Source organism: Eucyclogobius newberryi, unplaced genomic scaffold, assembly GCF_026437365.1.
Source record: "Eucyclogobius newberryi isolate DKJ021-1_F unplaced genomic scaffold, fEucNew1.0.hap1 SCAF_1, whole genome shotgun sequence".
In the NCBI taxonomy this organism is placed as follows: domain Eukaryota; kingdom Metazoa; phylum Chordata; class Actinopteri; order Gobiiformes; family Gobiidae; genus Eucyclogobius; species Eucyclogobius newberryi.
This window is the reverse complement of record NW_027315723.1, coordinates 9,745,651-9,773,563: the sequence shown is the minus strand read 5'-3', so window position 1 is coordinate 9,773,563 and position 27,913 is coordinate 9,745,651. Positions and strand designations below refer to the sequence as shown.

At 40.6% G+C, this 27,913-nt stretch overlaps 1 protein-coding gene across 1 annotated transcript; it reads right to left on the bottom strand.

Annotated features, from left to right (window-relative positions):
- Window positions 1-26: 26 nt before the first annotated feature.
- abcc4 (ATP binding cassette subfamily C member 4 (PEL blood group)) lies at window positions 27-27,799 on the bottom strand. Its single transcript, XM_072463201.1, has 31 exons — window positions 27,616-27,799; window positions 26,207-26,317; window positions 21,498-21,615; window positions 17,381-17,605; window positions 17,208-17,297; window positions 15,275-15,438; window positions 15,081-15,206; window positions 14,678-14,927; window positions 14,344-14,454; window positions 14,161-14,250; window positions 13,890-14,081; window positions 10,651-10,745; window positions 10,425-10,511; window positions 10,201-10,297; window positions 7,942-8,142; window positions 6,991-7,128; window positions 6,504-6,541; window positions 6,333-6,427; window positions 6,038-6,184; window positions 5,861-5,940; window positions 5,624-5,774; window positions 4,938-5,057; window positions 3,970-4,080; window positions 3,331-3,431; window positions 2,904-3,095; window positions 2,675-2,830; window positions 2,522-2,611; window positions 2,160-2,332; window positions 1,606-1,711; window positions 1,090-1,224; window positions 27-338 (listed from the first exon to the last, which is right to left on the bottom strand). Exons 1-31 carry the CDS (start codon window positions 27,687-27,689, stop codon window positions 234-236), a joined length of 3,969 nt encoding a protein of 1,322 aa, XP_072319302.1. The 5' UTR covers window positions 27,690-27,799; the 3' UTR covers window positions 27-233.
- Between the last annotated feature and the right edge of the window lie 114 nt (window positions 27,800-27,913).

The following is a 27,913-nucleotide window of genomic DNA, read 5'->3' as shown; positions in this document are numbered from 1 at the left end:
AGTTCAGAGGTTTTGAACTCTTAACAGAACAAACGCCTTTTATTTAAAACGAATAAAGGCACATTATAACTAACTCAAGGCACTGGCCGGTTGTGCAATACAATCTTGCATGAACTAAGAAAATAAATAGTGTTTTAAAATAGCAACAATAGCATAAACCCGACTGGACAAGCCCACAAGCTATTTTCCAAAGTCTCTGGCGATTGGGAGCAGCACAAGCCACAACAGTTTCTTTACAGTGCAGTTTCACATATGATTAAGATCCCATCTTCTGTTTCTGCATATCCCGTATCTGCATGTCCGTTTGAAATGTTTGGCCGACTCCTTTTGTTGTAGGCCTGAAACAAAAGAGATGGGAGTTAAACCTCACTACGTCCAAACCAGAACAGTGAAGTGCATTGGTCAGTGATCCATAAATCCTCTGCTGGAAACTACCATTAGCATAAACTGAATGGACAAGTGATTTTTCTGACAATTTCCTCAGTCATACCTAACCTTAAAAGTCATCACGAGACCCCTGCTATTCTTCTCAGAACTTTGTTTTGTCTGTAGAATCTAGTGTAAAATATAATGGTGCTTTTTGGACACACCAGAATCATTGTTACTCTCCCAAAGTGAGTTTTTTTTAAGGTTTCATTTTTGGTATTTGTTCCATCTCATTCCCAGACTTGATTAAGAGGTCATACACACTCGTACTTTGTGAAAGGATGATAAATTTAACAAAAGAACAAAATTTGATTACATTACGTAAAGTACATCGGTTTCAGCTGTAATTTGCTCTCTAACAACCTGTAATTAACAGTTCACTTGCTACAGGAGAAAAAAGTGTTACAAATAAACAGGACTGGGTTGGGACAAAATATTTTGTTCTAACAATTTTTCACACATTTTTTAAGAAGGTTTTGAAAGGGTTTGTACACATTTTACTCTGTTACTGGCACTGTCTATTTCAACAAGTCCCTGAAAAAAATAAGTCACTGTACCGGTCCTTGCGAGGAAAAGGTTTTGTGGATCGCCGCTTTAACATGTGTCCAAAAATCTCACTCTATGTAAATATTGGCGCTTTGTTAAGTAAAGTGCAAACGTCACCTGTTTGGCTGTTTCTAGTAGAGCTAGTGATTCCTGTTTGCCGGTCTGCTGCACCATCTTATAGAATATGCCCTCATGGTCTTGGAGGAGAGTGTAGGGCTCATCGTAGGCACTGATTTTTCCTGAATCAAGAACCTGCAAGAAAAAGTATGGAAATTGTTATTAAATCTTTCCTTTTTTGTTTCAGAGGAAGCCGATTCACCGCTGCTGTGCCTTGGGTGGAGACAACCAAATGCCCTGAGCTGTTTTTAATTAAATAATAATTCGATACATTTGAAAATATTACTTTGTCGCTTATTTTAATGTTAAAAGTAATTACATTTCATCTCAGTATGTAAGATTTTTCCACCTCACCGTAATGTCCTGAGTTTTATAAAAGCCGAATCAAATATTTGAAAGTTTGAGCCAAAAGTATCATTATTAGAGAAATACGGTACTTGGATAGTTTGTGGCTTTGACTCGAGATGGTCAGATTTATTACTCTGACTGTTGACAGTAGAAAAGGCCAACTCTTACCAGGATGCGGTCACTGTCCATGATGGTGTTGAGGCGATGTGCGATGGTGACAACAGTACAGTCTTTAAACTTTTCTCGAATGGTCTGCTGGATCAGCTCATCCGTCCTACAAAAGACATACCGACATCTTCATGAGCCATTTATCATCTCAGGTCGACAATATGAAAAGTAGCAGGAAAAAAACTCCTAAATAAATGTATGGACCTTTTTTCCTGTTATGTTTTGGATGAGAGTCTTTTTAAAATTACATAACACACTTGGAACTACTGCTGTGAGTTTAATCAATCCAATCCAATCATTTAAGATGGGCAATAATCAGCCTTGGTCTTTATATTGAGAGGTTTACAGTCGATTTTGTGTTAATGGCACTCAATAAAAAGTGTTTGATGTTGAATGTTGAAGTTAAATTTGTTGTAATAAACAAATAAAAATTACTGAGAAACTGATCAATGAGGTTCCCCCCCATATCACCCAGCTCCACTGGCACATTACAAGGGTAAAATGATACCAGTAAGTTCTTATTTCAGTTACTTGAGCAGAAGGTGTGCAGATACCTGGGGTCCACGTTGGCTGTGGCCTCGTCGATGACTAGGATGCGGTTCTTCCTCAGAACAGCCCGTGCCAAACACACGAGCTGCCTCTGCCCCACACTGAAGTTCGAGCCGGACTCGGCCAGAACCGTCTCCAGCCGCCCGGGCAGCTCCTCCACCACAGACTTTAGCTGCACCTGAACACCACACAGGACCACATGACAGGACATACCAAGAAACAGGGCAAATTGAACAAAACAACAAAAACACTAAATTGAGAATACGTCTACTTTAGAGGTTGGGATGAAGTCGTAAAAAGTGGCTTTACTAACATGCCCTGTAAGAGAAAAAAACACTTCAAAAGGCATAGGTTTGATCTGAATTACCTCATCCAGTGCGGTCCACAGTTCTTCACTTGTGTGTTGGTTAAAGGGGTCCAGGTTCTTCCTCATGGTGCCAGTGAACAGTACTGGGTCCTGCAGTCATAGATAAAGACGTTGATCTTTCTCTACTTTCCACTGATGGAGCTTTTGTTTTACCTGGGGAATGATGGACATCCTCTGGCGCAGGTCATGGAGGCCGAGCTCTGACGTCAGGATTCCATCGATGTAAATCTTTCCCTCTGGCTCAGAAAGACGAAACAGGGCCGACACCAGTGAGCTCTTTCCAGCGCCCGTCCTGCCCACAATTCCAACCTGAAAATCAGAGCGTTACAACTCTCCCTCGAGGCCTTTTTGGATTGCCAGGACTTGTTCACGATACACTTACTTTCTCTCTGGGTCGAAATATAGCTTTGAGGTTATGCAAAACCACAGGGCCCTCAGGGTTGTATGAAAAGCTGACCTCATCGAAGGTCACCAGGCCTTTGCTTGGCCAATTAGGAGGAGGTTTCTTTTTAGTTTCCCATGGTGCTTCACTCTCCAGTTCAGTATACTCCACCACTCTCTCCACTGAGGTCATCTGAAAAGACAAAAAAAACAGTGCTATGTCAAACAAATAAACGTGTTAAATAATTAGGTGGAAAAGTATCAGGATTCCTTATAAACATGTATTATTTGCCACAGGTAAAACCCTCTATTGACAATAATCAGTTCTGTTCATTTCCAAACCCACAAATACATATATTTGAGTGCATGCCGTTCTTTATCCTGATCATAGCCAGAAGCTAAAATGCAGAGTAATTATATCATGTTACCATGTTTTCTACTTCTGCGCTCTGCCTGACGCCCCACTGGAACATGCCCATCAGAGTGACAGAGTAGGTCAGAACCAAACCAACAGAACCGGCATCCAGCTCTGAAACAGCCACAATAGACATCATCGCTGTCCAATAATTGTGCTTATGTAACAGTGTGGAATTGATAACGCTTCAGAATGGCAGCAGACAGAGACCTCTCCTAAAATAAAATGTCATTATTGGGGCAAAATGTGCGCTCTTTTCTTTTTTTAAATCGTGCAAATAGATAATATAACAGATACAGAAGTCTGTACAAGAAGAGGCCAAAAAGATGCTCGTATTAAAGCTTCCACCCTGTGAATAAAACATAACATAAAACATGATTAGAAACATTGCCGTTGAGTGCAATGGGAACATTTTCCCACTGCAAAACGGATTCTGTTCTTCTGGATCTACACTGACAAGGTAGATCCAGAAACACAGAATCCGTTTTACAGTTTTGAACAACAGTTTCTTTTAAGCAATTTTAGCTCAATAGGAAAGTTTTAAATTCACAAAACCGTGATCTCTACATGTTAAGGTTTATCATTAAATACCAAAAGTAAAACATAATGTCTCTTCTTTAACAAAAAAAACTGAACAAAGAAAATTCCTTACGGTCTCTCAGTATCAGACATCCAAAAGTGGTGACCGTCACAAAGATGGAGCAGAGGCCGTCAAGTCGGAGAGCAAACCAGCGAGACGTGGTCAGGAACAGGAACCAGGCCGCTGTTTAAGACGACGATTAACACAACTCAAAAGCGTAAGGGATCATCTCAAAATGGGTTGAAGCTGAAAAGACTTAATTTTTTTCGTCTCTCTCTGGACCCTCTCCCCCCCCAAAAGACTTTGTCTGGCTTCACATAAACTTTTACGCGTTGATAAAACGATAGTAGCTTGATAGACCTGCTCACCTCTAGTGAACATCCCTGAACATCCTTTGGTAAGTTTATATTTAGAAGTTATGAACTCTCCAAATAATGTCACCTGTCGCGCATGTTTGTTTACTTAATCCACACGGTCCAAGGGCCCTAGGGAACATCCCATTCAACCCAAACTGTGCGATGACCACATTGAGATAGTCTCAAGAGGATGAGAGAGAAACTAATGTTTCTTGTCAAAACCTGTAATTGTCAATTGCCTGAGTTTAGACCTTAGACTTGCTGTCAGAGTGACAGAAGCAGAACACGCGCTTTCGTCTCAGTGAGAATCTTCGTCTTCTGTGATTGGCCGAAACCTCATGCGGGTTTGTGTTGGTCCTTCTTCCGGTCAGTGCGTAGCATGTTACTAGAGCCAAATCTCTTGATCATTTGCTGAGCCGCGTCTTGCCGCAAAAAAGCTTTTTTTGCACCAGCCTCGTTGGCGACGGCGACGCCCCCGCGCGCACCCGCCGTGCTCCGCGCACACACTCGCCGCCTAATGTTGGCCTAATGCTCGTTGCTGAGAGTTTTTTAGCATTTCAAAACAATTACTGCCACAACGATGTACTGAAGCTTCAAAGCAACAAAAAGACGAAATGTAGGTCAGCTTCAACCCATTTTGAGATGATCCCTAACAGCAAACACAGAAACAGCCTCTGGAAATACCTGAGTGCCTGTCCTGGTGGGCGTCAAAAATGATCTGAAACCTTTCGGTGGCACCAAAAGCTCGGATTGTCCACAGCCCATGAAGAGAGGAGGAAAGATGGGAAAAGACTGGACTACGAGCTGAAACAATGAGATGGCATTATGTGAAAAAGCATTTTGGTTTCCAGTGTCAAAGCGGGAAAAAAAAAAAAAACTCCCCTAGAACTACGCCAAATATTGAGTGATTACTTTTAACACATCAATAATAACTGCATGTTTCAATTTATTGTCCAAAATTTTCTAAGCTTTATAGTTTTAACTGCAATGTTTTATTTCCGTTCGACTTAATTTTGTATTTTTATTTTATTCAAAGAATATTTTATCATTTACTAAAATGGTCAGAGTTAAGGTAAATTTTTCAGTTTTGAATCTTTATTTCTGACCCCCCCCAAAAAAAAATAATTTATTAAGCTAGTTTAATCCTCAACTGATAAAGACACATCTTGTTGAAGACAAGTGGTTAGTGGATTTCAGAAGGGTCATTGCATGATTGGCATACTGCATATCATCATCTACAGAAATTACTGAAAGAACCCAAATTTGATTGTGCATAAAGTCTGCATTCTATGGTTGCCAAATATTCTCATTTATCTTGGGTTGGATGACCCTCCCATCAACATGATTTTGGGTATATGCAAAGCTCTCACTTGTTGCTTCAATGCGCTTGACATTTCTGGACGTTTGCAAGAAATAGCGTCTGATGAAGATGAAGACCACGAACAGAACGGACACTGGAATGAGGATCAGGGGTATGACAGAGGCGGCCACAGCAACCACCCCGAGGATCATAAGAAACAACTGCACAAAACAAAATAAAATCAACCCAGAAGTGATCTCTGATTGTCCATGACATGTTAATGATGTAATGATTGGAAAAGAGTTACCTGAAGAAAATCAATAAAGGTAAATGGCAAGACAGCGTCCACTTGTCCAATGTCTTTAGAAAACTTGTTCAGAACTCTCCCTGAAGAGTATAACAACATAAAACATGAAAAATATATCAATTTGTTTTATTACCACTATTATTCATGTAAAATACAGTCAGAACAGATGCCACGTACCAATGGGGTTGATATCAAAAAAACGCACTGGAGTCCTGAGTATGGAGTTAAACATGCGATTGTGCAGAGTCCGAGCGCTTTTTACAAACACACTAAACATGATAAAATTCCTCAAGAAGCCCAGAAAGATGGTGGAAGCTGTCAAACCTGTCAACACAAGCAACAAGAAAGCACAGCACATTTAAGGGAGAGTAGAAAGACTGAGACCAGATCTCCTTGAGATAAATATCCAGATTGTGAACACATGTGGAAAGGTGTTGCCCATACGTCCAAGTGCAGTAGAAATATGTTTCACCTCCATAAATGCCCAGGTAGAAGTCTGTATCCAGCTCTTGAGTCGCATTTGTAGCCGTCTCATTAAGATTATTCACTTCATCCTGCTTTTCCGACCTGAGCGTTCAAGAAAAGAGGTCACCGACGGAACCACACACACACGCACACGCACACGCACACGCACACACCTTACCAGTGGGCCAGCCACCAGTCATTCATGATGTAGGAAACCTGTGAACACAGACACCAGTCATTTCTGACGGACTTCAGTGTTCCCCAATGATGCCAGCTAAGACGGACATTACTGGTGCAAGAAATCCTAAGTTTAATGATTTGATTTATTATAACCACCATTTTTTTGGGAAAAAACAAACATACATCAAGGGTAGGAAAAGGAGAGAGAAAATACCCAGAAAAATCAAGAAATAAAAAGAAGGAAGGTGGTTTTCATTACGTTTGGTATCCAAGACGGGTTACATGGTACTGTATATCAGATCCTCGTCAAACGCAGTACTCACAGTTCAGTTATTGCGGCGCAATATCAAACACCTAAGTCTAATCTTTTTAACAGCATTGCTACTTTTATGATGATACAAGCAACTAAAAGTATAAATTGTATAAGCAATAGTTTGTACAGCTTGTCTTTAACTTTAGTCCAAACATCAGTACATGACATGCACCTGAGCCAGAAGGTTGATGAACAGCATGAGCACCAGGACCAGGATGTTGGCTCCAGCTCTCAGATACTTCAGATAGAGGCTGACTTTGATGGTTCCCTGCGCACGACTCTCCTCCACCACCGTCTGAGTGGACTCCAACTAAAACCAGTGTGAACACGAATGAAGTGTAAAAAAGTGTATTGTGGCTGGAACAGCAAAAGCCAACACTAAATACTATCAATACTATATGTTTAACAAATGTAATTAAAAAATTAAAATAAGTTGCAACAACATGGTATAAGCACTACATAGACCATTCTCCATTTCAGAGCAACCAACATGCAGAAAAGAACACTATCGTTATAAAAAGTGCACTGTTGGTTTTCAGCTTCTGAACTGTGATGTCATTTTTCTATGGATTACATTGTACTTTGACGTGGAATTAAAAAAAATATATATATATATCTACTTGTGTCAGGACCTTAGAGCTCATAATATTATCTGCATTTTAACAGTATTCACTTTAGTAGCCCCCTATCTGTAATACATACATGCAGTTGTCTCAAAACTTGTCTCCATGGAGATCGTTTGCCTGGAATGTTCCAGTGTGAAATAAAATAATCTATCTCCAGAAATACAAGTCAGATCTGTGGAGAGAGGACCCAGCTCACAGTAAGAATGTGTGTTTTCATTTCACTACATTTGTCATTTTACTACGCATATTTACTAGTTTTGTACTTTGGACTGACCAACTGTACATTATGTATACATGTTCAATACTGTGGCACCTTACAACTGAAGCAAGTTCATAGTTTGTGAATGGTTCCTTTTTCTGATTCTGATTTATCTACAATTTGTAAATGTGAAAAAAACAATTACACTAACGACGTGTCAGCAGTGCACACATTTGAGAAGTAGTCTTTCTGGGAATACTGTGAGATCCTCTAGCTGCTATGATTGTGTTGCACAAACCGGGAGCTGGTCTCCGTCTGTGACTGAGAGCACAGACGAGGCGTGGGACAGCGCAGAGTTTTGGGACAAGGTTCTGCTCCGGACAGTAGTCTCTAGGGCCGGTGTTCGACACTCTTCTTCCTCCTCAATCTGCAGCAGAGACGTGAAGTCCACCCCCGAGCGCTGGAGTTCAGTGTATGTCCCCTTGGCAACCATGTCACCCTGCAGAGAAAACAACAAAAATGTTGTCACATAATACATAGCTTATATTTGTAGTTTGTTGTGATTAGTCTTTCAAAAAATAATGCACAGGTGGATTTGAACGTTAACAATCAGAATGAGAATCAGAATTTTAAGACAAAGCATTAAAACTTTTTTCTTTGTAATTGCACTGTAAAACATTTAAAACATTTTCTATGTCAACCGCAATATTGATTATAATGATATAAGACTGCTTCACTGGCTTCCTGTTCAAAATTGAAGAGCAGGAAGCCCTGCCTCTTCATAGTGACATTTCACCATAATAAGCAGAGAATTTTCACATACATTGTTGAAAAATGCCCATGTAATATTTTTTTAATAAAATATATGACATAGCACTCGTGCTTCAAAAGCAGAACAATACAGGATTACCGAAATACGCATTAATCGAAATTAATTTTGAGTGAGCTTATGTGAGGAAACACCAACATGGTTAAACATAAATAATATGCCATCTTTAATGTCAAAATCTCAGATGAAGGGCAAGAGCCAATGTTAATGTTTCTTCAACTTAGCAAAAATGATTATTTGGATTATAATACATCTACAGATATTATGCCCATCTATCAGAAACATGCTAAAAAGTGCCAATAGATGTGATAGAAACACCAATATCTTGAATTCACTGTTAGATGAACACAAAAGTGTACACATATCACTTAAATTAACCTGCAAGTTGTAGTATTTAATTCATAATCCCGTGTGTTGAGTGGAGTTTGGCTGTGCTTATGCACCCTGTCACAGGTAAGGGATCATCTCAAAAAAGACTTTGTCTGGCTTCACATAAACTTTTACGCGTTGATAAAACGATAGTAGCTTGATAGACCTGCTCACCTCTAGTGAACATCCCTGAACATCCTTTGGTAAGTTTATATTTAGAAGTTATGAACTCTCCAAATAATGTCACCTGTCGCGCATGTTTGTTTACTTAATCCACACGGTCCAAGGGCCCTAGGGAACATCCCATTCAACCCAAACTGTGAGATGACCACATTGAGATAGTCTCAAGAGGATGAGAGAGTGAGAAACTAATGTTTCTTGTCAAAACCTGTAATTGTCAATTGCCTGAGTTTAGACCTTAGACTTGCTGTCAGAGTGACAGAAGCAGAACACGCGCTTTCGTCTCAGTGAGAATCTTCGTCTTCTGTGATTGGCCGAAACCTCATGCGGGTTTGTGTTGGTCCTTCTTCCGGTCAGTGCGTAGCATGTTACTAGAGCCAAATCTCTTGATCATTTGCTGCGCCGCGTCTTGCTGCAAAAAAGCTTTAACTTTTCGGTACCAGCCTCGTTGGCGACGGCGACGCCCACCGCACGCGCGCCCGTGCGGGCCACGGCGCGCCGTGCTCCCCCGCACGCACCCCGCCATGCTCCGCGCACGCACTCGCCGCCTAATGTTGGCCTAATGCTCGTTGCAGTTTTTTAGCATTTCAAAACAATTACTGCCACAACGATGTATTGAAGCTTCAAAGCAACAAACAGACGAAATGTAGGTTCAACCCCCAAGACAAAATATTAAGTCTTTTCAGCTTCAACCCATTTTGAGATGATCCTAAGAGCACCCTTATGTATTCAATAGTTATTTATCTTGAATTACTCAAATGTGGGACAAACAGGTTCTTTACACATGTTTATTATAGGCTCCCATCATTATCTGCTGTGACTCCCCATCTCAAAGGTTAGTCCCATATCAATCAAAACTGTTGTCATACGTGACACAAATCACTTGTGCTAGTTACAACTGTTACATAGCCACGTACTGCCACCTAGTGTCCATGCTGAGACGTGACAACCAAAAGGAACAGGCCTCTACTACTCTATGGGAGTAGAAGAGTTTGGATTCACAAACTTGTCATTAAGCTTAGGCTTAATCTCAATGCTCGTCTTAGTGAATAAAGCTACCACTTAAATACTGTGAAACCATAATTTCACCTGGCAGTTTTGTCATGTACAAAGGCTGAGAAATACAGACATTTTAACCATAAACAATGTGCAAGAGTGTGGGTTTCTTAGATATCAAACCTCTTTAAGGACAACAATCTGGTCGGCTGCATTCAGATACTGCAGCTGATGCGTGACCAGTATGCGAAGTTTCTTCTTCAGCAGCCCACAAATGCACCTGTGACATCATTTTTCATTACATATATTTTCTTTTACATAGTGTCGCAGTTATGGTTGTTTGCTGAAGTTGATTCTCTAGTACAATCAACGGGGCTAAATATGTCATTTGTGGCCTCAAAACTTACTGATCAAAAAGGTGCCTCCCGACTTCAGCATCCACGGCACTTAATGGATCATCCAGGAGGTAGATTTGCGCATCCTGATACACAGCCCTTGGAAAAAAGATTACCCGGCTTTACTTTTATAATTATTCATTATTGAATTAAAAACATGTGGAGATTATGGAGGCTTGTTCACAGCCAACAGAACTGTTCAGACGTTATCAATATAAGATACGAGAGTCGATTGTACCTGGCCAAATTGACACGTGCCTTCTGACCCCCACTGAGAGTGGCCCCTTTGTCCCCAATGATCGTCAGATCTCCATCTGGCAGCAGCTCCAGGTCCTGCACAGCACAAATCAAACTATTGTTTATGGGAGTCACTTCATCTGTGTGTGATCAATACTCAAAATCACATCCGAAATACAGGAACAATTATGTGAAAGGAACACATTTCTCTGACAGTGTTTCTTAACAAATAAAAATGTTATCATTTACTCTTGGTAAGATAAGCAAGCTTTGGCCCTTGTTCACAGTATGATTGCTAACAGTAACAGTTATGGAATAACTGCTGATGTTTTTCATTTAGAAACTAAAACCAAATAGTCAAACTAGAGAAGTTCTTGACCAACTATAATTCTGATATGTTTTTGTGAAATGAGTGATCAAAGCTGTCATGCTCTTTCAATTTAAAAAAACATTTAGAGCATTTATAACCTCAGATGTTTTGGTCCATTGTTTTACTATAGAAGACTGTTTTATGTGATCAATCTATATTTGCCCATCTACACGCAAAGAGAGTGACACACTGCTGGTCAAGTCTGAACATGAAAAGAGGAAAGAATGCAGAGGCACACTCCTTTTACGAGTCATTATCTAAATCTAGATCACACTCATTTAACAGAGAAATGACAAAGCAGTTGTTGCACGCCCTCTATCAAACTTTTTTTTAGTAATAATAATAATAATAATAACTTTTATTTATATAGCGCTTTTCAGTGACCCAAAGACGCTGAACATAATAAAAAAAGGGGGGGGTATTTACAGACAGGGGGGACAACACGTACAGAACACATTAATATACAGATAAAATGAACAAGACAGAAGAAGTAGAGAGAAAAAGATGGGGATGTAACAGGGGGTAGAAGTGTAGGCAATGGGGTAAAGGAGGCTAGGGGTAGGGGAGGTCATAGGCTTGGGTGAAGAGGTATGTTTTTAGGCAGGATTTGAATGTTGTGAGTGAGGGAGAGTGGCGGACAGGTTGGGGGAGGGAGTTCCAGAGTCGGGGTGCTGTTCGGGAGAATGCTCTGTCGCCAAAAGTTTTGAGTCGGGATGTTGATGCAGTCAGGGTGAGAGAGGAGGAGGATCGGAGAGCTCGGGTGGGGCGGTGGGGGATGAGGAGGTCAGACAAGTAGGGGGGGCAAGGTGGTGAAGAGCTTTGAAGGTGAGGAGGAGTATTTTAAAGTTAATGCGCTGCTTGATGGGGAGCCAGTGGAGAGAGCGGAGAACGGGAGTGATGTGATCACGGGACCGGGTGTGGGTGAGGAGGCGGGCAGCGGAGTTTTGGACCATTTGGAGTCTATGGAGGGAATGGGAGGAGATGCCAGTGAGGAGGGAGTTGCAGTTGTCAAGGCGGGAGGAGATGAAGGCATGGATGAGGGATTCAGCAGCGGGGAGGGTGAGGCAGTGTCGGATTTTGGCGATGCGGCGGAGGTGGAAGTATGAGGTCTTGACAATGTGGCTGACATGGGGAGTGAAGGAGAGGGTGGGGTCCATGATGACACCGAGATTGCGTACCAGGGTAGAGGGGGTGATGGTCGAGGTGTCGATGCTGAGTGAAAAGGGACCAGTTTTATTGAGAGTGGATTTGGTGCCAATGAGGAGGAGCTCTGTTTTGTCACTGTTCAGTTTGAGGAAGTTGAGAGTGAGCCATGATTTTATTGTAGAGATGCAGGTTTCAATGTGGCTGAGGGGAGGGTTTTGGGTGGATTTGGTGGTGAGGTATATCTGGGTGTCGTCAGCGTAGCAGTGAAAGTCCAGGTTGAGTTGGCGGAGGATGTGACCAAGGGGGAAGATGTAGCAGATGAAGAGGAGGGGGCCGAGGACTGAGCCCTGGGGGACCCCCTGCGTTACTGGGGAGAGGGTGGATGAGTGACCGGAGAGGGAAATGAACTCTTGCCTGTTGGTGAGGTAGGATGTGAGCCAGTCAAGTGCAGAGCCCTCAACACCCAGTTGGCGCAGCCTTTGTAGGAGGATGGAATGGTTTATAGTGTCAAAGGCTGCGCTGAGGTCTAGTAGTAACAGGATGTTGAGGGCCCCGGAGTCTGCAGAGGTGAGGAGATCGTTGAGTACTTTGACCAGGGCTGTTTCAGTGCTGTGAAGTGGGCGGAAGCCAGATTGGAGGGGTTCATAGAGGTTGTTTGACTGGAGGTGGGTGTGAAGTTGGGCGGCGACGATGCGTTCCAGCGTTTTTGAGAGGAACGGCAGGTTGGAGATGGGGCGGTAGTTGGAGAGGTTGGCGGAGTCTAGGGTGGGTTTTTTGAGGATGGGGGTGATGGAGGCCAGTTTGTAGATGGAAGGAACATGGCCGAGGGATAAAGACAGGTTGAAGAGGGTGGTGAGATGGGGGATGAGAGCAGGGAGGCAGGCCTTGGTTAGATTCGTTGGGAGGGGGTCGAGAGAGCAGGTGGTGGTTTTGGAAGCGGTGATGAGGTCTATGATATGAGAGGAGTTAACAGAGGAGAAGGTGGTGAGGGCAGGGAAGGGTGGGTGGTCAGGGAGAGGAGGGGGGGCAGGGGTGGGGGTGGTGATGGAGTTAATGGAGACGGCAGTCATGGAGCTGTTGATTTTGGAAATTTTGTCATTGAAGGCAAGGAGGAAAGAGTTGCAGAGGTCAGGGGAGGAGGGTGGAGTGATGTCCGGTGGCTGGAGCAGCTTGTTGACGGTGGAGAACAGGGTGCGAGGGCTCCGGTGGGAGCTGTTGATGAGGGTGGAGAGGTGGGCAGATTTGGCGGCTTGGAGAGCGTCACGGTAGGAGGAGATGTGTAATTTGAAAGCTTCGGCGTGGACGGTGAGTAGTCTTTTATTTTGAAGGTTGTATCATTACTGCAGGGGTGGCATGACTCGACACATCTCGACACTCCTCAGGCAGATCAGAGGTTTGTTGGGATATGGTTTACTGTGCTTGTGAAATGTAGTTGTACTTTACTGTTACTCATTTACAAATCATGACCTCAACTGTGAGGTTAATGATAGAGCAAACTCTTTCAAAAGGTTAACTTTTTGTGTTATCGGTTGTGTGATGGACCTGTTATACAATCTGCAGAAATCCTTCAAAAGTCGTTTATTTGCAATCACTGACTAAGACATATTTTTTATAGTCCGTTTTATAGAACTGATCTGGGACTAGCTGTTTAATGTTTACAAAGCTTGTGAAAAGATCCAAACACAATCCCTACATAGACAGCAGCCTCGGTGTTCCTCTCTTACCCGCTTAAGTGCACACGCTCGCAGGACCCTCTCATACTTCTGAGGGTTCATCTCTTTGCCAAACAGGATGTTACTGCGGATGGTTCCTGGAAATACCCAGGGCTGCTGAGAGGCATACGCCAGCTGACCTTTCACCTCCAGCAACCCATTCTCCCTGGACAGTTCCCCCAAAATGGAGCTCAGCAGAGAAGACTAATGGAACAATGAGAAATGGCCTTCATTTTAAAATCATATTAATAATACAGTTCTATTTGTGGAGACCGGTGCTCACTTTTCCTGCTCCCACTGGTCCAATCACAGCCAACAGTTTATCAGAATTCAAAGTCAAAGACACGTTTTGTAGAGTAGGAATCTCCAAAGTCTATGATACACAAAAATTAATTTTAGAAATCGATTTCTTAAAATATTAACAATACATCTAAATAGTAAAGATGATTTGTGTGTTTAAACTAACCTTATCCCAGAAGCACTTCAGGTCTTTAATTTCAACGGATACAAATTGTTTCTCATTGTCTTTGTGTGGAACAGCATTAATTTGGCGAATCTCATCCAGCTCCAAGAACTCCTGAAACGGCATAAATATGATAGTATTGAGTCCCGTCTGTTCACTTGTTTCCTTTCAATGTCAATTAGATACAAAACAAAGAATTCTACAAGCAAAAATCAAAAACCAAACATGGGGTGAAACCCACTCTAGCCCTATTTTCAGTTCAGCTTCATTCCATTGAAACTACCGGTATATTTGATAGAGCGTGAATCTGTGAGTGAGTAATTAAACAGAAGGGCACCTGTATCCTGTGCACGCTGACCCGGCTCTCGAACAGCGTCTCGATGGCGTTGGGGAAGAAGAGTGTGACGGTGAGGCGCACAGACGAGTACAGACCAACGGTGACAAACACTCGACTGGCAGACAACGTGTTCCCCAGCAGCACGTACATGGTGAAGGTGAAGAACACAATGATTTTACTGGCAGAGAAGAACGACGCCATGTTGAGTCCACGCAGGTACGAGCTCTTTAAAATCTTAGAGATCTCCTTTCTGTAGAAACAAAAGACAGACAGACAATTGTATTTATCAAGTTTATCAAGATTTTACGCTGTTCCTTTCCATTTACTGGTAAACAAACACAAGGGTCATTTTGGGCAATGAAGTGTGGATTATTGGTGTAGATAAAAATTAAGTTGATGCTACCTTCTTATATCAGACACCAAAGTAGCAAAGGGTTTCTCCCAGGCGTACATCTTTATGATTCTCATCCCTGACACAACTTCATTCATTGTCCGGATTCTGTTGTCTGTCAAAATGGCAGTCTCACTCCTGGAAAAACATTATTTAATACAGTATGACGTTTATGGTTAGTAAATAAATAGTTCATCTAAATGTACCTAAACCTGGAGAAGAGCCTTCCAAACATGGTTTGTGTGGGCATGAGGAACATGAGGACAACCATGCCAACCAGGCACGAGGGGCCGATCTCTGCCCAAAGAAGCCCCACCACAACTAGTGCCTGAAGGGGCGCCACCCACAGGAAGTGTAGGAAAATGGTGACCTGTTTGACACACAGCATGAACAAATTTGAGCTTTCTATGTTTGAACAGTGACGTGCATTCAGGGGAGGCATGGCATCTGGCAGTATTTTAAACCCCCTTTCCTTTTAATCCAATATGGAACCATAATTTTCTATGAATCAGAATTTTCGCATGTCCCATAACGCCTGTTCAGACACAGGGAAGAGGGGAACTCTCAGCATAATGCCTCACAAACTGTGCTGGTGCGATGCTAATAATGTGTCCTACTGTCCCTCTGTATATAACTATATAACAAATAAAACACTCATACGCTCTGTACTTCCATATTGTGGATAATGTATTAAATATACTTCTGAAACGTGTTTTAGGCTCGCAGACTAATTATAAAACCCAGTGTTCTCGCTGAGGGGTTTTAGCATGGCGGGCCGCCATGCTTTGGCTGGTCACCGCCATGCCCAAAAGATACCGCCAGGTTTCTATTAAGATCACCGCAGGCGGCGCGAGCAAAAAGCACCACGGAGCTCTGCGCCGCTTGCTCGCACGGTGATCTTAAGATCTCCGTGCGAGCAAACGGCGCAGCACTCCTCGCATGTAGCCTGCACGGCGCTCACGGCGCTCGCACGATTTGTCCCACCGCCATCCTTCAACCTCAGTCCTGCGAGAACACTGAGAACCGCAGTAATAGTTCACTCGGTGAGGCAAAAAATATGCCTGACTCACGACGGAGGGTGCTCCTGAGCCTGTGGATCTTCTTCGTACTTGAACTTGTTTATTTCTTATTTACAATCCGACTCATCAAAATGTAAAAGTAAGACCAGAAACTTTTATTTATTTTGGCTTGAAATGCACTCAATTGGAATTAATTTTGACCTTCTATAAAATATGTGTGGCATGTTAATGTAAAGAATGCTGAAATGAGATATATAGCATAAGTAATTGTCTGATGTCAATTGTTAAAAGGTGCTCTTTGGGGTTCATTCGCATTTGTAAATCTGACTCTGAAAGAGTCAATGCCTCACTGGCCCTGATCCTCACCGCATGTCATGCTTGGTCACCTGTTGCTAAAACGGGTGTGTAAAAGTAAAGCTTTATTTAATTTGTCTGAGTGTAGCGTGTAATAGACGTGCCCCGTGGCTACACTTCAAGTTATCATTAAAAGAAGCCTTTAAAGTCAATTACATTTCTTTGCCTTACGGTTTAAGAGAGCGTGGCTGAACGATTTAGCCAAAAATCACAATTACAATCTTTTTTACAAGGATGATGGTGATTTTTTCCACAGCATTAAAATCAAGCAAGCTTTTTTTTTTACCAGGGCCACTCAATTTGCCTGAAATTGCTTTTCTAAAATCACTTTTTTATTTTTAAGTATTGTATTCGAATTTATATTAGATATCTGTTCTTCACCCATGTAATCTCAAATTAACAATATTAACACTGCACCGCATTTCAGAAAAAGAACATCATACCAATGATAAATGGAACCATAAATTGCAGACTGCAGACTCACAGGGCTGCACGGGTGGAGCTGCTCCATTCACCTCCAAAAGCACCTGTGGCTTCTGAAAGGGCCATATACGACGCATGCCTCCGCAATTACATACCGGTAAATTTGTAATAGTCCAATGAAATCGCCAATGCAATTAATCGCTCAGCCTTGGTTTGAAGAGCAAGATGGTTTTTCCAGTTACACTCCCAGGTAATAGTTCATGCAAATCAACCAAAGCGTATTCAGGCCAAGCCAAATTCATGCTCATTTACTAGAACTGGAAAGCTAACAATATATTCTTACTTGATCAAACCTGACGACGTCATTGGACAGGAGGTTGACAATCTGACCTGTGGTGGTCTTTCCCATGGCTGAGCTGCTCAGACGCAAAGCCTTGGAGAAAATGACATATCACCATCAGAATGATTTAAACGTGGGACAAAGATGAGCTGCAAAAGTCAGAATGATTGATTAACCTTCTTGTAGATCATGTGACACAGAGCCACTCTGATCTTCATGCCTGCCCTCTGAACATAGTAGAAGTAAAGGTGATGGAAGATGGCCAGGCCTATGGAGCAGACAGACAGACCTGCAGCATATCCCAGGGCTGAGTGAAGGGCTGAGGTGTCTTCAGGGTTATAGCCCTCAAAGTATTGGATTATCTTGCCCAGGAAAACTGGCTGCACCACTTTGATCACCTCCTGATGACATAAGATTAATACAAACGAGAAGATTCAATCAAAAGGCTTTAATGATGTTGTGAGAGAAGTTGGCATTGTGTCCTAAAAATCTATGTAATGAATAGGGGTGTAACGATTCAGGTATCTCATGATTCTGTTCAATTGACAATTCAAGACCTACTATTTGATTCATCCAGATTCTTAAAATTATGAAAATGAAAAAATAAATAAATAAATAAAACAAAACAAAAATTTAATTATCGTTATAAACAATAATAGGTCGATTGCACCGCAGTGGCCAAATTTAGTTGGTGTATTTGTATTAAAGGGCTTAATATAGGCTCTTTTACATTTTAGTATTATTTAGTCATTTGAAATGTTTTGCAAGATTTATTTTGCTGTTGTCCACGGTCTGCTTTGTCCGTGTACGCTCTCTGTCTCGGTGCAGTTTTCTCTCGGAGTTCCTTGTGTCGCCGCCCCTCTGTCCTCGCTCAGTCCTCTGCTCTCCTCTTATAAACACAGTTTGAAGTAGGGCTGAAACAATTGATCGAGTAAATCGAGTAATTTGATTACAAAAAAGGCTATCATTACTATTTGATTTTCTCAATTATTTGATTAATTTACATATTTAAATAAAACCGCATGAATTCGTAGTGTGCGGAGGACATGGAACGACTTGTGGTGCTTTCGTTTCACATGGCAACTAAAGGACAACAGAGGAGAGAACGACGTATTTTAAACTTACGAGTGTGACTGGGAAGCAGAATTTTGTTGTGTGAAAGAGCACAGAGGACCACGATTATGAAACAGAAAGTCTGCGATGATGGGCAAAGTGAATGACACACAGAGCTAATGCTGCAAAATGACAGCAGAGTTACAGCTCAAAGGTAAACCAACACTGGCCTCAAGTAACACAAACAAGTTTCTTATTCTAATGCAAATTAATTCATAGCAACTAAAACTGTTAACAAAGTCTGGTGACAAGTTAAATAGTCCTTTTTATATATTTTAAAAGAAGAATTTGGACTGGTGAAGTGAAATTTTGTGGACATATGTGAAATTAAGAATAAAATGTGTTATTTTAGGCAGAAACTCCTTATTTGTCGTTTGTTTATTACTATGAACTATAATGTGTGATAAAATGTGAATATATGATTATATTTCTGTGATGTATTTTATCTGCATAATAGTTATATATTATCTGCATCATTAGTCTAAGAGAAGAACGGGTGTGTGACAAACTGCATTTGTGAAGGGGTCCTAAAGATGGGCCAAAGGATGTTTACCCGAGGGGGGGTGACAGCCCAGAGGAGTTTGGGTAATGTTACCCAAGGCTTGATCTCTACGGAAAAATACCAAGTGCCTTGATGTGAAGCTGACCAATGAGAAATGTGACCCGCCTATTCCAGAATATCTAATAAAACCAACCAGCATGGGAAAAAAACGGGGTGAGACGCAGGAGGATCACGCAGGCTGCTTACAACAGCTTGCGTGATCAGTCCACGCGTTTTCTCCCAAGCTTGCCACACAAATGTCTGATATTTCTGTGTCGTTTCATATTCGTTGAATGAATAAGTTGAATTGTGTTCTCGATGTGTTACGGAATAGCATCGGTGTTTGTCTAATCCCAGGACATAATGTTATTATTATAATGTTTAATTGAAAATGCCTTTAAAAAGAGTTTACGGAATGTAAAAAAAAATATCAACCGATTATTCGATTAATCAAAGACAAGAATCAATAGATTACTCAATTACTAAAATAATCGATAGTTGCAGCCCTAGTTTGAAGCACAATGAATAGTTTCTGACGGTGCGTGTTGTCAAAGAAATGTTGCATTTGTCCATGCGACATTAGGCGGAGAAGCGACGCAGATACACGGTGTGCAGGACGTAGCTGTGGTGCCGTTTTCAAGTTGTTTTTCAGCGTGCATCTGTCAATTTTGCATTGAGACACATGTACGATGCCTATTGTGACATTTAAGAACAGTCACCCCTAGTAATTAACAATACATTAGCATACAATAGATGTTTTTCATTTGGTGCATAGCCCTAACGAGGACAACTCCATTCCTACCATTGTTTACATGTCTATGTGTTTAGCTCCATCTATAACAGGCATCATCCAACTGTAACAGAATTTGTTCCTCTCTAACATTAATCCGTTTTCTTTTCCTTCTTTTTTTCTCTGAAAGAAAAATAACAAAAAAGGGGATCCCACGAAAAGGCTAAGGCATGAGAGTTTCAAAAAAAGTCCAGTTTTTTTTTTTTTAAATGTGTACGTTTCCAGGTTGAGTCTGTGTGTGACTTCTTCCATTGTCCGGATGTCAGTTATGGTGTCGGTCCAGTCCTTAGTCGTCGGTGTGTTGTTCCAAAAGGTATCCACCTATGTTGTCCATGGCAGGGGTCTTGAGGCCCAGGACAATATGTGCAACAGGACAGTCCAAAAATACATGATAATGGTAAGCCTCCTGGCAACCACAGTTTCTCCAGCACTCAGTGTAGTGGGCACTTTGACATGGTGTTAAAAAAACGGGTCATATTCTTCCAACAGTTTTTCCCTCCTAACATGAGACTTTGTGGTCCTCCATTGTGAAGTACATCCGGCAAAATCCGGCCTCATCCGGAAAAATAAAATCTCTGTCTTTTTCCCCATTTAAATTTAATGTATTTAGTAGATTGGTAGACCAGGTCATATTGCATTTATATACTTCTGGTTGATATACCTTAATAAATATTTCAGTCAAAGGGTTATAATTATCTTTACTTAGTAGTTTTATTTCTTGATTATAATAACTTCTTATTTGTAATTACCTTTAAAAGTATTGTTTCTCCAAGCCAAAAGATTCCTTCAACATATCAAAGCTATTTATTTGTTTTTCTTTAACAATCTCGTAAAAAAAAAAAAAAAACTCTTATGCATTTTAGTAACCAGACCTTAAATCTCTGGTTGTTGCTATCGGGCTTAAAACGCTGGTCATAAATCAACCAGTTTAAGATTTTAACATGCGTGTTTAATTTATAAGTTTTGATTAGCATGTCGCAAAGCACTGATCTCACCCAGAAATTCTCCATTTCTTCCAAATGGCTCAGCCGTTTGTCATCTGCCAGCAAAGCCTGTACAGGAACCCCGGCACAACGTTACTTTCAATATTTTTCCATTGTGCCTCATACTCCGGGTCATACCAGTACAGCAACTCTCTGAATTAAGCTGATATAAAATAACTCTTCAAGCAAGGTAGGTCGTATATAGCGTAAAGAGCCGCAATGGTTTTTATTATAAAATCATTTATTTTGAAATGTGCGCAGCGCTTTAAATAAATAAGAGTCAAAAGCTTTCTCAGCATCCAAACTTATTATGAGTTGAGTTTAATGTTAATCTTATGTTTACCCCTACATGAGGAATAATACAGTTTATTATAACCAGTTCTTGTTAGTATTTGGTGTTCTAAGTCATTTAAATAAGTTTCTTGTAGCTATATAATATCTTCTTTCTCTTTTCTCAGCTTTACTATATCCTTCACCGCTTAATTGGGCTCAATACGCCATTAACATTGAAGGATGGTAATTACTTTTTCAGATACCTTTTTTTTTTTTTTTAAACTGTATTAAGATTGTTCTTGCGGTTGTCTTGCTCTTGTTATAAAGCTCTCTGGTCAAGCTAAACACACAAATACAAACACAAACATTAGATGAATATAACATAATAAAACTCAACAAAAAAAAAAGGATTAATCAGTTTCCTCGGTCAACGCGTCTCATCGAAGCTGGCCTTTTCAGCTACCATTTAAAACATCTGTACACCAGGTCCCGGACTAATGTTAAATAAACTTCTACTGCCGCTCCTTACAGCTCTAGGATGCCCCGAAAATGCCCTAGTAAGTAGTATCATCTTGTGTTTGTGTGAGACTGACCTCAATCAAAGTGAAGATGCCCAGTACTGCATAGGGTTTCCAATAGCAGCAGATGATGGCTCTGCAGAGACTGGGAGCCTGCTTTGATTTGGCATTCTGGACATTCTGGTCCCAATGTCTGAGAGAAAAAAAAACAACCTCAGAGTTAATAAGGGCAACAAATAGCAGAAGTTCTAACCAGAGGTGCTCTGATCGGTGATCTGCAAAATGGGCCGATCACACTTTACATCGTCATCACGTTTGTCTTAAGGTAGACAATCTGTAAGTTATTGCAGTAGCGTGGTTTAATCTCCTTATGAAACCCTCTTGGTTAAAACGTGCTCTGATGTGGTATCAATGTATCCACCATCTGCTCCCCGCTCGCACCTCTCCTGCTCAGACTGTTCCAAATGGTGTCCCATTGCATCCACAGAACGCACGGACGTCACTCGTTCACAAGTATATTGAGCACTGTCCCGGTCTCGAATAAACTAACCAACTTACCGGTACTTACAACTTAACATATTGCTCAGCTCCACAAATCAAGATGTCAAATCAGCACATATGGTGGGCCTTTTTAATGAAGGTTCACAGCCACTCTTCTGGCAGTAAAATCTTTGGAGCAGAGTTCAGGCTTTATTGGTACCAATTCATATTTTTATATATTGATTAATAAACAATAAAAAATGTATTTGTTTTTATTAAAAGAAAAATAAAGTATAGGTTTTATAAATTTTCTCTGGGAGGTGCTCCAATTGATCATTTGCCGATTATGATCGGGCCGAAGTCGGAAAAAATAATGTGATCTACGAAATGGGCCACACTCTGATGCATGTTTTCCTTCTTCAAACTGTCCAAACTGCTCTGAGGATGACAGCCTGCTCCTGCATCCACTCCGATTGGCTGCATGACGTGGACGTGGTTTCATTTTACCCACGCGGTTGATTGATGAGCAGAAGCACTATAAAATTGCTAAGGAAACTCCGTTGATCCTATAAAGTAGATAGATTTCATATTATCAAAATCCTTTTTAATAATAATTTAGGAATATTTAATAAAAAACATTTATTATTATCCATCCATTCATTTTCTACCGCTTGTTCCCTTTCGGGGTCACGGGTGACTATCCCAGTGACTTTGGGCCTTAGGCGGGGTACACCCTGGACAGTGGCCAACTTGTCGCAGGGTTAACACAGACATTACATTCACTAGGGCCAATTTAGAGTCACCAATTTTACCTAACACATGCATGTCAAGTTTTTAAAAAAAATGTTTTTGACACAAAATCAATGCATTTTGGCCGTGATCAGTAACGGCAGATCAACATTTCAGATGACTGGTATCGGTGATCGGCCTCAAATATCCTGATCGGAGCAAGTCTTTTTTTTCCTCCTCGACAGACAGTAAGGGACAGTTTCATTTGAAAGGCTGTTTAAGATTACATGGTGCAATTCTCCAGATAACAGATAAACAATCATTACAAATCATTACAAAGAACTCAAAAGCGTTACTGGTATAAAAGCGTGAAAAAGAGATTTTGACAAGAGTGCATGCATAACAGGCTTTTAATAATTGATTATGGCGGTGGTTAAATCTTAGCTCAAGACTGTTTTTTTCAGCTCTGCCTTTGACTGAGGGAATTGTATCTGCTGTTTACCATTTTAAATGCATTTGAATGTGTTTTTACATTTGAATGCGTGTTCTTTTATTGATTGATTTTGATATGTACCATTTTTTCTCTCTCTCTTTCTCTTGCTCGCTCTCTTTCTCTAGCTCCTTCTCTTTTCCCTCGTTCTCTTTCTCCCACTCCTTTTTTTTTTTTTTTTTTTTTTTTTAAAGGTATAGCGTGAAACACTTCATTTGAAGACGGACAACTACAGTAGGTGGCGGTAAATGCACCTTTTCAATTGGCTGCCAACCACTATTAAAAGTAATGTAACAACAACAGCAGCTTCAGAAAATGATTTATCCGACTGTATTGTCTTGAGGGATGACATGATGCGAGCTAATGGAGTCTTCAAAAAAGTCAATTCATTTCATGCAATGTAAAAAAAAATGCACGTACTGGATTTTTTCCACATTATAAACATGACTAAATGCTAAAAAGGTACCATAAATTGAACATACCAAAAAGGAAACCAGGGACAGCAGTAATCGCAGTGGTAAAATGAACCTTTTCACAGCAGAATCTTGGCTAAACTTGCACAATCTCCAGTTAATCGCAAAGGGGACCTTTAGGGACAGTAATTCACACTCTTAAGGGCAAAGAGAACTCCCCCACCACAACATTTAATTAGCTAGGCTCTTGCTGTCCACCTGTTTGTTGACTTATGCAACTAGAATATGAAAAAGCTTCTCTGTCCTGATACAGAAAACAGAAAGGGTGAAGAAATAGGGTGATTCAAGTCTACAAACCCTTGTCAGTCCTCAATAAGATATACACTGCCTGTCCAAAAACAAAGTGGCCACCTGGATTCAACTAAGCACAACAATGGAAAAGATGTCAGTATGTTAGAGAAGGGTGAAATCATTGGCATCAAGCAGAGAAAACATCTAAGAGGAAGCAGAAATTAATCTACCACAGATCTGAACCCCATTGAGAATCTTTGGGAGGAGCTCGAGAAGGTTTTGTGCAGTGGTCACTCTTTTTTTTTTTTACAGTCAGTGTAAAAAAATCTGTGTTGTTAACAGAAGGCAATGAACAAGAACAGCAGAACAGCCTTTGAACAGGGTTTTGAACACAAAGATAGCAGATTTGTACTGGTCAAAGGAACTATTAATGAAAGTGCATTTACTTTGATATATGTATTCACCAAACAATTTTTAAAATATGAAATGGGCAGAATAATGTAATTTTAACCAAACAAGACCAAATACATTTATTGTTTGAATCTTTCTACAAAAAACAAAATATCAGGAAACACAGAAGATATTACAATCTTTTCTGGATCCTCTCAATTAGTATCCAAAAGGTATATTATTGAGTAATTGTTGCAACAAGTTTAAAAAAAAAAGAAGAAGAAGCCACATTTCAATTTAAAAGTATCTTAAAGAAAATAGTGATGGTGAATATTTAGCAGAATAAAAATAAATTTTACTATTGGAAAAATTAGAATGCTTGAAGAGCAGTAATACGTGACATTACTTCATCATGTCACGTATTACGCAATTTTCTTGTTGATAAATTGTCCACTATTGCAATACAATGTGACAAAGGGTAGGCACGATAAGATTTGGCTTCTGCCTGCACCTGGTCAAATGGCAAATACATATTATCTTGTTTTGTGCTTGGATGTTGTGCACTTTTTGTTTTGACAAGACCATAAATTCATTCATTCAATTTACCAGCCATGAACGAAGAGCAAAGCAAAAAATTAGGTGCTAAAAGAAAGACTAAAAACTAAAAAATATGAAATGTCCGGGGAGTGATGAGTTAGAGTGGTTTAAAGCTCTAAAAAAGACACACTTACCTTTGTTTTTATCTACCATATTTTTAATCTCAGATACAAGCTAAAGCTGTCCTGTCTAATAAAGCCCAAAAAACAACAACAACAACAACAACAACAACAACAACAACAGACAAAGCTGTAATAAACAAGTCTGGATACTAAGTGTTTGATTCTGCTGGCTGGCCTTATTTATTTAAAGTACAGAGCTAATTAAAAATGAATGATTTGATTAAAAAAAAGATTTGGGATCTTTACGATCTAGATTTACATCAAGGATCAAAATGTACATTCACTTGACAGACCCACTGACTTTTCATTTTTAAGAAATTTGCAAAAAAACATGGTTCATGTCATTATGTCAGGGTCTTGATTATAGATTTTTTAGGCCAATAATGAATTTAATCAATTTTGCAATAAGGCTGTAACATAACAAAATGTGGAAAAGTGAATACATTCCGGATGCACTGTACATTGGCCTCATATCGGCTCCCCCAAAAGCCATACAGTCAGGCTCTAGATTCCAGGTGTTAAGAAGTGCTAGGGGTGTATCGATATTGTGATATATTGTAGCAGACTTCTTGGCAACGCAGAGCAATACAGAAATATGTATCGTAATACTTTTAAAACAAGATATATTCATTATAAATTGCAGAGTTATACACTTATCTGCTTACTACTGATTAAGGCTGAATCTTAATTGTCATATTTGTAATTTTATTCAGATATTTGACTTAGTGAACATGAAATTCCAATGCATTTTGTTTTTCTACATAATCAAATCATATTTTTGTACACTTTTAACACCGGTATATGTATCCAGACATGTATTGTATTGTGAAGTACAAGGCAAGACCCAGCCTTAAAGGAATTATGGAGGATTTTTTGGCGCAAAATCTGAGTCTCTTTCCTCGTGGGGTGGAGTAGTTCATTCACACGTCAATCATAGGACGCACCTACTGCTCACCTGCAGCCCCGTTGGCTCGTCCCCAGCATAGCAGCATGTTTCCCTGTGTCTAAGCGCACTGATCTATTATAATATAGTTCCCTCAGTGTACAGGACAAAATTAAGACAGAGAAAGACAGTTCGAGCTGACTCAGAAGAAGACGGAAATCTACGGCGACGAGAGATGTGATGCGATCCGTCGCACTAATAAACAAACGCACATGTGGCAACGAGGCTTTTGTCGGCTTCCGCACGGGGGGAGCGCGCATGCGCACTTCCGTTTGAGTTCTCAAATCGGCGAAAAATCCTCCATTATTCCTTTAAGATGTGATTTTTACCTCTGCAGCTCCTGGCCCAGACTTTGGGATCTGTCTTCGGGGAGCACTTCATACAAGTCATCTTCCTCCAGGCTCCTCTTGTATCCAAGGCTTAACAAAGGGTTGAGCCAACTGAAGTAAAACACAAAAGACTAGATTAAATTATATCATAAGCAATCAAAAATGAACTCACACCATCATGGGTTTGTTTGGAATACACATGTATTCTGAGGTTGGACGACGCCTACTTTGTACAAAATGAAAATCACTTTTCAGTCCGTTAAATAAATTGTCTTGATAAGTATGCCCTCCAGACATACTTATAATTACCACAGGAAATCCTTAAATTAAAGAAAATCTAGGTGGGATTTTAAATATGATTTTCTTCGGAGTATAGTTAGTTTCCACTAATAATTACCATTAATAAATTACACGTCAGAGGCCAAAACTACAGATGGTCAACTTCATTAATAATAATAATAATAATAACTTTTATTTATATAGCGCTTTTCAGTGACCCAAAGACGCTGAACATATATAAAAAAGGGGGGGTATTTACAGACAGGGGGGGGACAACACGTACAATACACATTAATGTGGTTGTGGTTGTGGTTAAGAGTTTAGATATGTTAAAACCTGATATGCATAGGAGTTCAGAAACAGCTTCAGTTTGATTTTGGGCTAATTTTAATCAGGCTTATTAGGGAAAACAGGCCCTCGTGTTTTAACACTAGAACTCCCAGAGCTGTCATTTTGCCTGTTTTTAGATTTGGAAGTTTTTTTACTCTTCTTTGGTAGATTTTTGGTGTTCCTCACTTTTTGACTATTACTTTAGCTGCATATATTTAATTTATATGTTATGAGTTTTATTTTTGGCCCATAGGCTTTATTAGACAGAAACACTGTGTGAAATGGGGATGAGAGAAAGGGAGGACATGCAGTCAATTGTCTGCGCCGAGATTCGAACTCACGTCACCGCAAACCTTCTATGGCAGTAACTTCCCTCAGGATTCCATTGCTTTGACTGAGAGTTCTAGAAGTTTCAAAACTCTAGAAGTCCTAATGTAAACACACTGTTTTTGAACACACTTCGAGTGTTGATACTGCGCTCAACCCAACAACATGAGTCAATCTGTAGCAAACCACGTAAGAAATGCTCCTGGTTCAAAGGGAAATTCTGTCATAAACACACGCGAAAGGGAAGAGGTGTATTGTTCACTATTCTTTGGAACGAGGAAACTTCTCACAAAAGTAAAATGTGAACATGGCCAAACTATTGTTGCACTGACAACTAAATCGTCATTATTACTTTATATAAAACTCCACCAGTCGTGTAAAGTTACTATCACACTTATAAAGCGAGTCTTGCATTAGTTAGCCACTATTTAAATCGCCCGCTCGGCTCCTTCCGTGAGCCACACTCGACTCACCAGAAAAAGATCCTGGAGAAAAGATTGGCCGTCGCTGACGGGTTTGTCTTGACATCTTTACCGACTTCTTCCATGGCAGACCACGCTTCACAGACCGCTTCTCGTCTCCTATTACCTCCTTTTCGCAGGCTGTGGTGAGTGTTCTCGGGGAGGAAATGTTTTTCGGCTAAACCCGCACATGTCACAGCTCTTACGTATGCCTGACGGCGCTGCACAAGCAGGACGCACTGCACACTCTGACCTCGAGACGCCTGATTCGACGAGCTCAGGACCGCGACACGCTATTGGCTACTTTCCC